The 10,649-nt window shown below is 35.4% G+C and overlaps 1 protein-coding gene across 1 annotated transcript in view; it reads right to left on the bottom strand.

Annotated features, from left to right (window-relative positions):
- Window positions 1-10,649, bottom strand: part of LOC117338934 (rhotekin-like) — a 53,625-nt gene that overhangs the window by 6,241 nt on the left and 36,735 nt on the right. The window contains exons 4-13 of the mRNA XM_033900298.1: window positions 9,562-9,611; window positions 7,987-8,040; window positions 7,248-7,368; window positions 3,218-3,377; window positions 2,953-2,984; window positions 2,555-2,661; window positions 2,026-2,129; window positions 1,669-1,794; window positions 1,154-1,319; window positions 572-649 (exon numbers count right to left, since the gene is read on the bottom strand). Coding sequence (XP_033756189.1) covers window positions 572-649; window positions 1,154-1,319; window positions 1,669-1,794; window positions 2,026-2,129; window positions 2,555-2,661; window positions 2,953-2,984; window positions 3,218-3,377; window positions 7,248-7,368; window positions 7,987-8,040; window positions 9,562-9,611 — 998 coding nt within the window. The remainder of the gene's footprint in view (window positions 1-571; window positions 650-1,153; window positions 1,320-1,668; window positions 1,795-2,025; window positions 2,130-2,554; window positions 2,662-2,952; window positions 2,985-3,217; window positions 3,378-7,247; window positions 7,369-7,986; window positions 8,041-9,561; window positions 9,612-10,649) is intronic.

Raw genomic sequence — 10,649 nt, 5'->3', positions numbered from 1 at the left:
CCTCATTATAGGGGTGCTTGTAAATATTTTTTTCCAATACTGTCGAGCTTATTTCCAATAAACAGTATTTCAAATGTTTCAGCATCTCAAAGTCTAAAAGATTATCATAATCATCTTGTAACTTAAATCAAATATACCATATTCTAATTTCAAAGTTTGTCTCCCACAACACATAATAACATTAGGATTTTACAAAACAATCACTTTGGTATAAGGTGTTATTTGGATAAGATGTTTATCTTAGAACACAAACAGTGACGTGTTTGTGAGCTTTCAAAACTTCTTCCTTTTTTTTGCATGTTCAAATGACAGGGACTTGACGAATGTTCACTATTTGGCAATGGGCCGAATGTTTAATTTTTTTTATTTAAACAACACTCGAATTCCACAGGCAGTCAGAAAGATGAGTAATATTTGAACCATTTCATCCCTATAACTATGTACTCTATCTGTTAAGGGGTTTGCAAGTTATGCAGTAGATATATTAACACCAAAAGCAGTCCAGTGTGACCTTTGGCTTTTTAACCTTGACTGATGACCTTCGACCCTTCAGTAAGATATACCTATGTACCTTCTATTGGGGTGTCCTCGTAAAGGGAACCTTTTCTGAGGAAGGCGGGCTTCTTTCTGGGGGAAGCCTTCTTCAGTGCTTACGATTCACATGCTTCAATGCTAAAACAGAATGTTCCATACATGTTATTATTTCAATTACACGAAAAAAAAATATCAGCAATACATGGGTAGTATTATTATTTCAGTTTTGTCACGATAAAAAAGATGGGGGAGGCAAGGACAATATATAAATCGGCCACATATAGGTGAACTGATCACAGAGGTATGTCCCCAGTCTCATTTCAGTAGTTTTCATGCTTTTTATACTTTCGTAAGATTTTCAGCATCATTCCCAACTGTTAAGTTGTTCTTTTTTCCAATGAGGACATCAAATTTTCCATGAGAGAACAAGGAATTCACCAACCTATATCCCCCATTGAATTCACACTTTTGCTACATAAAAAAATTTTCAATTTCAAAAAAGTCAATTTTCCCAAAAATGTTGAGGAAATAAAACTGACATCTATAGATACCAACTCCAAACCATCAGCACTCCTGTCTGGTTAATGTAAGATGTCGGAGAAAAGTTAACAAAACCAACCTTGGTCGAGGAGATGCTGCTGTAAACCGTCCCACCATTTACTGAGGTCCTCGGCAGAATCAGCTGCCAGGGTGTGCTGAAACGTCCCCCGTCGCTGGACAGTCTTTATGTGGAATGTGTGCGACCGCTCACTCGTTCTGGGATCAGCATCACTTATCTGAGTATTCTACAACACATGATGGGGATACTTTCATTTCAAATAGGAACAAATATTTGTAGTATGTCGTCAAGTTTTATAGTGTTCAAAAAATAAACTTTACCCTCATGCAAGTAAAGAACAATCTGAACAAGCAGGTGATTGGCGATTTGTGACAAAAACAGTAACCTTGACCAACTTTTAGGACATGAACTGACCTAGACCTACTTATGTTACAGGTAGAGTGACCTTGACCTAACTGATGTTACAGGAGTGACCTTGATCTACCTATGTTACCGATAGTGACCTTGATCTACCTATGTTACAGGTACAATGAACTTGAACTAACATTGTGACAGGCTCTGTGACCTTGACCTACCTTTGTGACAGGTACAGTGACCTGCGGATCAGTGACCTCCGTGTCACTAGGAGACAACCAACAGGACAGCTGTAGGTTTTTAAGAATACACCAATACCGTCGCCACTTAGCTAGATCATCGTCCTCCTATAAATAAAAGTTAGAAGGCATTTTAAAACATCCAGGTCTGTTTTATAACAAAACATGGCTTACTGTAGTATTAATCATTTGACTGTAAAATCACGGTATTTGAATTTACCAATATAAATGTTTCACAGAGTGGCAGCTCCCTAATACAGTTTGAGTTTGACAAGGGGTGGGCTTATTGTCAAGCATTATTTTCTCCTTGGTAAATACTAGTTATCATTCTAGACTTACCTGTATGTTGAGATAGCCAGTGACTTCTGGTGACATGAGACAATCGGGCTGAGCGGCCAGTCGACAACAGTAATGCCCAAACAACGGAATTTCACATCCAGACTCTGAAAAGGTCAATTTAAAGTAAGTATTAATATCTGGGATGAACAAAAACCACAACTAACAGGAAGCAGTGACATACAGACAGTCAAACTAACCTTTCACTGTACAAGATGTTTGTTTTATAATTATACATGTAACCCTATTGAAAATATCATTAGATGAAATGCAAATTCTTTTCTTTTATAAACTCAAAATTGATTTCAACAAATCAATACTATTAATAATTACCATGTTTACTGATTTTTTTTCTAAGTTAAATTCTACTGGTAAAACTATTTCAACATCTTAAAATCTTAAAACACATTTTTTTCCAAATGCAAATTTAAAAGATGGGCTTCCATTTTACAGGTCATGTATTGCCTGTGTAAAGTTTAAGAGTTATGTCCCTTCCACTACTGAGACACTCCTTATCTTTGAGAGACTTTACCTGAAGCTTGATTTGTTGACACTAACTGGAGGTCAAACGTCCTCACAGAATCATCCACATCCTTCAGTTCCATCGTTCCTTCCGCGACCAACTCAAACCTCGGCCCCCTGAGCACAAAGTTGTAATACATAAATAATTTAGAAAAGGAAACAACCAAGCCCACTTAAGGACCAACAAATTTATATACATGTACAGTTTATACAAGTATAAACTTCAACTTTCACAACCAAACACAATTATTTTTTACAGCATCAAATCTCTCCTAGATAAGAATTTCAAACCTACAAAGAAATTGGAATTTGCAAAATTAAACTTATCTCAACCTCTCTTCAATTAAAATTTTACAGACTAAAAAAATGTAATCAGTTGATATTTATCTGATAAACTGCAGTACTTACAGAACCATGTTCCCTATGATATCAGCATCATTCTGGAAAGAAAACATCATATTGTTATGAAATACAAGCCAGATACAGTCAATTTCTTATAAAATAATAATATTATTATAATCATGTCAATTTCTACTAATGAGCTTTTTCTGGGATAATTATAAACACCAAATTTTTCCTACATTTTTTTTTCTTATTTCTAAATTCTTTAGGATTATTATAAATACCAAATTTTTCCTACATTTTTTCTTATTTCTATTAATATCTATCATACCAGTCCTGACAATCGCTTGCCAACGCTTCGCCCCACAGATCCGGAAATATCGTTGATTTTTTTGCGGAGTTTCTTTGGTGTACTGGCTATGGTGAGATCTTCATGGAGTTTGTGACAATACACTTCTAATTTACACTCAAAGTTGTGAGGAACGTTACCACTGAAACAGAAAATAATGTGTGTAACTTACACTCAAAGTTGTGAGGAACATTATCACTGAAAATAATGTTATAATTCTAATGTCTTCTGTAAAACAGAACTTTTTCTAAATCACAATGAAGGCAAAGCTCTGGAACTAATTTCAATTGTTGTATTAGATCCAACATTAATACCTCATTTTGAAATCAGTCTCATGTAGAAAGACAAAATGATTGTATTATACATGAACCTGTAAATTTGCACCATTTTCCTTTTCTTCTCCTTGCTTAAACTTTTGTTATTCAATGTTAATATATGGTCTTATATGCCAATAATATGTTGTCCATCCTCATTATATTTGCTGTTTATGATAAGGTGATAGATTTACATAAGTGTCTGAGACACTTGTTTCTATTTCCTATTCTGTACATTCAATTGTGTAACTATATATGTTTTGAAATGCCTAAATAAAAGAAAGATTAAACCAAATTTGCATTAAGAATCACTGCCTGAAAAAGTTACAAAGACACGTTAATATATAGCATAATTTGGTAATAAATCTATCGTTTTCCTCATATAAAGTGGAAAGACGATGAGGTATATGCAATATTCATATGTTGCATGTAATCAGAATGTTACACAAATTATATCAGTGTTTTCCTGGGTATTTTTTGGGATCATCGACCTGACAGAACTGACAGAACTGGGGAATTTTTGTAAAACTTACATGAAATTGTTTCATGAGTGTCATATGTTTACCAGTTTTATAAGCAGTGTACATTCTAGCTTTACATGATGGCACACATCAATTTTAAACCTTAACTGTCCTTTTTTCTGATCTATTTTGCATATTTTCTGTCATATATTTCTGTGTTTTTTTTCAGAAGTTTTAATCTATGGACACATTTTGGAAATTTTAATTCCTTTTAGGGGAAAATAAGGCTAAAATGAATTGGGAATGGGGTCACACACCCAGTTATAAAGGCAGAAAAAAACACCATTCATCATCTTCAAATGTAACATCTAGCCTATAGTCAAATTGTATATTCTTTACCAAGCAAATTAACCACTTCTTGTCAGGGTTATGTCCCCTTATCAATACATTTAATTATATCAAACCAATTAACTCCAATGAAATGAGGTTTTAGTTAATTTATTCCAGAGATCTATGCATTCAAATTCAAAATCATCAGTAATCATAGCAGGTTTTTTTCCCTCAAAATAATGAGAGCCGTATGTTAGTCATCATGTAGGCCCTGACAGACCCCAGAACCCTAACATCTGGTTATTTATTTTATAACCGTGGCAACCTCAATCTGTGTATTGTCTTTTTGTGTAAAATGACAGGACAAATGTACCAAGGAAAAATACATCGGCATGGAATTTGGACCCAGCACATGTGATCTATCTCCCCAGGTTGGATATCCCCTCAGCAAACTTATACATGTACATTAAACATTCCGAAGTCTACAAACAGTGAAACAAAACTCTGAATCTCAAAACGATAGAAACTCTAACAAACTGTGCATGCTATCTGGACATGGATAGTCTATTTGACACTGAGAAAAGTTTTTTTTTTTTTTTTTTTTTTTAAATAATGCAGTATCTCTGTAACAGCGACATTTGGTGATGTAAAAACTGACCATTGGTGAAGTGACTTAATCAAAGACCTTTGACCAAGTAGCCCAATTACAAACAGATGGTCTAGTCTGGTCATCCAATCTTTGACTATTAACCATGTGACCCAATTAATGACCATTGGTGTAGTGACCTAATCAATGACCTTTGACATAATTACCTAATCAATGACCTTTGACCTAGTAACCCAATCATCCAATTGATGGTCTAGCGATGCAATTAATGACCATTGGTGTAGTGACCTTATCAATGACCTTTGACATAATGACCTAATCAATGACCTTTGACCTGGTAACTCAATCACCATCCGATGTTCTAGTGCTCTAATCATTGATCATTAACCTTGTGACCCAATCATTGACCTTTGACCTAGTAACCTTATCAATGACCTTTGACCTAGTGACCATATCAGTGGCAGCATTGTTTTACACACCATAGGGTGATTCTACTGAATGCACATCTAATTATTTTTCACTGTGAATCATGTGCCTCACCACTATAATGAAAGTCCAACAGACATGTCAGCTCAGAGCTGAATAACAACTGCCACAGATATATCAGTTTGACAATAAATGTAACCTGCTTAGCTTTAGGTATTAAATTTGACATCTGGACTCTTAGTCACAGCTCTCAAGTTTTAAATAAAGCCAGGCGGAAGAAAATGTAACTGGCATTTATTTCAGTTTTTACAGGCTCTGTTTTTCAATTTCCTGCTCAGAATGGTCCTTAACACCTCCACTGTAAACAAAAACTACATAACCCCACATTTAATTGAACATAAATCCTGGGACTTGTACAAGCTGGAGATAAGAATTTGAGGAAATCAATATCACATACAAGGACAACATTATAAGTAAATGTTGTCTTAAATAAAAGCATCTAGACCAATCTCATCCTACATTCTAAGTAGTTTAAAATGTGTAGTACCTCGAACAAGCTAATACATTAATATTTTTTTATTTTCTTGAAGACTAATAAGATTTTTAAAATAAGGAAAAATGAGTTAGTTCTTTTCTGGAAGACTAATCAAACTTTTAAAATAAGGAAAAATGAGTAAGTTTTACTAATATGTCTGTACGGTAATTAGTGTTAAAATAAAGGGTATCCTTTAAAATAGGAAAAGTTGACAAATATATATGTAAATGTAATACAGTAATCACACACTGAAGAAATAAATTCTTTAGTGTAAATTGAAATTCTATTTCATTTTCCCTACAGTACCAGAAACTGTTTACCAGGCATATCATAAAACAACCTATTGAGGATTGAAGAAACAACTCTGAATTGGATTTCCACATGCGATCAACCCATTTCCTGTGTCAATTTCAACGAGAAATGTAAATCGGTCTAATCCAGGCCACCGTCCATTGACAAGTGTACTATGATATGATGATCACGTCCTTAAGAAAACTCCTGTCACTGAACTATTCTGCTGACAGGACTGAAGCCCTAATATCAATGTATATATTATCCTATAGCACATAGTGTTATGATAAAACCAACCAAATGAATGATATGAGCTCAAATATCACTTTAAAAATAAAACATTTCCTGTTGAACTTAAGAGTACTATTTATACACATCATTGACTACAACTGAACAGAAATAGCTCATTACAACAGTTGTAATTTCTTTTAAGATTCTAATTTAATGGTACCTCTATTATCCAGATATTATGTCATCAATATCCCTTTTTTTTATGTTTTAGTAAAAATTCCGAAATTTGCCTTCTCATAAAAATTACTAAAGTTTATAAAATTTAACTTTTGTTGTTGTCTTTTTGTGTGTGTTTTTTTTTGTATCTTTTTTTTTTTCTTTTTTAATGTCAGCTGAAATATAAAGAAGCTGTACTAAAGTAAGTGGTATTTTCCCAAAGTGTACTGAAAACTTGTCACTAGTTTCACATTAACAATGTCAGTTTGTTCCTTTTTACACATCTTCAAAATGACATGAAACTCGTTCTTGCAAAGCTGGTTGTCTTCTACAGACTCTGTCAATTAGAGGAAAGACTTTGGAGGGGAAGCCCTACCTCTTACCAACAAAACTAAATTCCCAGTATACCAAAAATCACATAGCATGAGTTACCATTACAACATAGCAGAACCACTATAAAGATTTTACCTCTGACAAGTGAATCATCTCCCAACTTACCCAAGGATTAATTAATTATCATATACATGATCCACATACAAAACATCTATAAGGTACTCAAAACAAAAGACCACAACAATCAATGACATCATGAAGTACTCACAAACTGATGGCATCATCAAAAGAGAGGTCAGTCATACTCCTGTCCACGTTACTGATGAGTGATGTATCATACAAGTCGGTGCCGATTCGCAACAAACAAAATACTGCAAAGCGACGATAATCTGCAAGAAAAAAATATTTAAGTTGAATCATAATACAGATAAGCTATTCAGTTTTTAATTTTGTACACAACATAAGCAGCATATTTTGTATAAGATGTATTACCATACGACTACGTACTTGTAAATTGTTCATGTTTGCAGGGAATTGTCAATCAAGAAAATTTGCAGCTGTATCAATATATCAAGGTAGGTAAAATCACGTCAGTTAGGATCAAGATTAAAACAGCTGATAAATACTCTACAGTGTTGGAAATCAATTACTGGATCAAAATTTCTAGATCAGACAAGACAGCTTGGATTCAGATTAAACAGGGACCATAGTAGAGTGTTATATTGCGAAACAGACTGTATCTCCTTTTATTACCAGTATATTACTCATGAATTTCATGTTTTTAGTCATTTTAATGAGCTCTGACAAGAAAATTCCATACTTTAAAAGGCAGCCTAATAAAAAGCAAACAGCACAGATACAATCCCAACTATGTGCTGATCTCTTTAATGTATTTGACAGCTTTATACACAGCCTTTATGAGAAATCAATTCTTGGTCTTCAATGTAACCAATTATAGCGTATGTGCTTCATTGATCGAGATAAAAATAGACTTTCCACGTACTTACCTCCCTTGTTTTTGAAGTGATCAGTATCCTTCCACATCAACGGTATCCTGATGTCTGTAAACAAGATATTTATTTAGTTGATGATCATTAAGATAACATTATTTTGATTCCTGGAGTGGGGGCCAGTTATCACCCATCTCGGTGACTCGCCTTATATCAGCCAGGGCCATGCCAAGTATACAATCCCCCCCCCCCCCCCGACATGTTATTGTCCTTGTTACGTCAGATAAATAAGGGTCGAACAGAAACAAGGAAATGTACTTGGTTTTATCTCTGTGCCAAGCCTAAGAGAAGAAACACCATTTGATTACCAGTATTTTATTACTTAATTACAAAGTGTTGGCTGCTATTGAGTCAAAAACCATGATGGGAGATTTCCACAAACCCCTCTAGTCCAATGTTCAGACTGGAGTCATGCTGCCTCCTTCCTTCTCGTGGTGAAAGCTCTGATTGTCAATTATATTTTTGGATTCAATTCCTCTACTAGCCATCCCTATAGGTTTACTGAGCAATTAAATCCATCTCTCGGTCTGACTGACATTGTAGGCATGTAACATACTAGTTTTTGCCGTACTTCAGTTGATAGAGAACAGATCTGGGTATTTGATGGTCATATATGTAGCTTACTTCATGAAAAAGCGAGCAGTCAGCTCGATATGGTTTATCTAATGGGAGAGCGATCTGTGATAATCAGACCTCACTGCTGCATTGATTAGCTCATTGATGAGCTATATATATCACCCTAGGCAGAATACTGTGGTGCTAGTGCTTGTATGAATACCAGAATAGGTACTTTTCTCTGTTTCACATATTTTGATTTTGTCGATTTCGTTTTTGTAGCTATCTAAGGTGTGTAGTGTGCATTTCCTGTTGTATATGTTTGCTTGACCCAACTTTATAGCGATTTTTGTGACTAACTGATCAAGAATGAATTGGACGGACAACATGGTAGTTAAATGGGCCTTGAAATAAACACAGAGTTTCAACTGTTTTCTCCATGGTTCTGTCTTTCACTTAGCCCCAATTACAATGTCTCCCTGATTTTTTTTTCTGTCTTTGCTTAGATAGCAATCTTTTTCTCATGTGTAGCCATTTTATTCTATTTTACTTTGTAATATGTTGTTTTGGTTTATTTTTGTTTAACGTCCTATTAACATCCGGATCCAGGGCCATTTAAGGGCGTGCCAGGTTTTGGAGGTGGAGGAAGAAAAATCACCGGCCTACGGTCAGTACCTGGCAACTGTCCCACATAGGTTTCAAACTCGTAGCCCGGAGGTGTAGGGCTAGTGTTAAAGTGTCAGGACACCTTAACCACTCGGCCACCGCGTTGTTTTGACCGCTTTTAATTGTATATAATATAATCTATGCATATAGTACAAGATATATAATTCAACAAACGAAGCCCACCTCCCAATACTACATATGACATACAGATAATTAGAGTCCATTACAACATTTTTTTATGAGGTTTTACTGCGGAGACTGTTTACTGGACACTAAAATATGTACAGGTAAACGTTACACAGGGTCCCTCTGACCAAGGTTTTACTGCGGAGGGTTAATGCTAACACCTACCTGACACACAAAGACTCGACTTGCATGGCACTTGGTTACCATCCATAGACCTGAAAAGACAAAAACAATCAAATGTGGATCACGAGGAACAGCTGCAGTCTAACATAAAACCGACACCTCTGAGGAGATAATTATAACACTGCCAAGTTAAATTACACAGGTCTAATGATTGCTTTCTCCTCCAGAAACAAAAGAGTCGTGAGAGGGTTTGCTAACGATGTAGATGTTTTTGAAACCTTAGTGATAGTTGTTATTTGTTAATTAATCACTGTTTGATGTTTGTCTGTGTGGTGATATGGTGGTGTACATTGCTGGTAGTCCTAGACCATGGTAAAGTTGTATATGGTGGTGTATATTGCTGGTAGTCCTAGACCATGGTAAAGTTGTATATGGTGGTGTATATTGCTGGTAGTCCTAGACCATGGTAAAGTTGTATATTGCTGGTAGTCCTAGACCATGGTAAAGTTGTATATGGTGGTGTATATTGCTGGTAGTCCTAGACCATGGTAAAGTTGTATATGGTGGTGTATATTGCTGGTAGTCCTAGACCATGGTAAAGTTGTATATGGTGGTGTATATTGCTGGTAGTCCTAGACCATGGTAAAGTTGTATATGGTGGTGTATATTGCTGGTAGTCCTAGACCATGGTAAAGTTGTAGCTTCAATTTAATTCGGAATAAATCATATCACAGGAAAATGCATGCCTACCAAATCATCAGTGATTTTTACATTTGGATATAAGAAGCCCAGACAAGTCCTGAAAATCCGCCCAGCCCACACAGTAAAATAACGACAGATTTCATTAGCCTGAATTAACACTTCATAGCATTTTGCTACAGATAGCTTTAGTTGAAATGTACAGCGATGAAAAGCTTCTGTATTTCGTAAACAGCAAAAAAATGTATGTGATCCATTTCGAGCATCCTACTAAGAGTTACACAAATTACTGGGTGTGGTATCGTGTCTCAGGCGTGCCCTACACACAATTACAGGGTTGTTAAACTGCTGATAATGTACTGGCACACTTTGTACAGCGAGGACCATCAACAAAGGTCTCACGTCACCTTGGTTACCATCCAAAATGTCAA

This window comes from Pecten maximus, chromosome 12 (assembly GCF_902652985.1).
Source record: "Pecten maximus chromosome 12, xPecMax1.1, whole genome shotgun sequence".
Lineage (NCBI taxonomy): Eukaryota > Metazoa > Mollusca > Bivalvia > Pectinida > Pectinidae > Pecten > Pecten maximus.
Note: the sequence above shows the minus strand (reverse complement) of the source record. Positions and strands in the feature narration are given on the sequence as shown.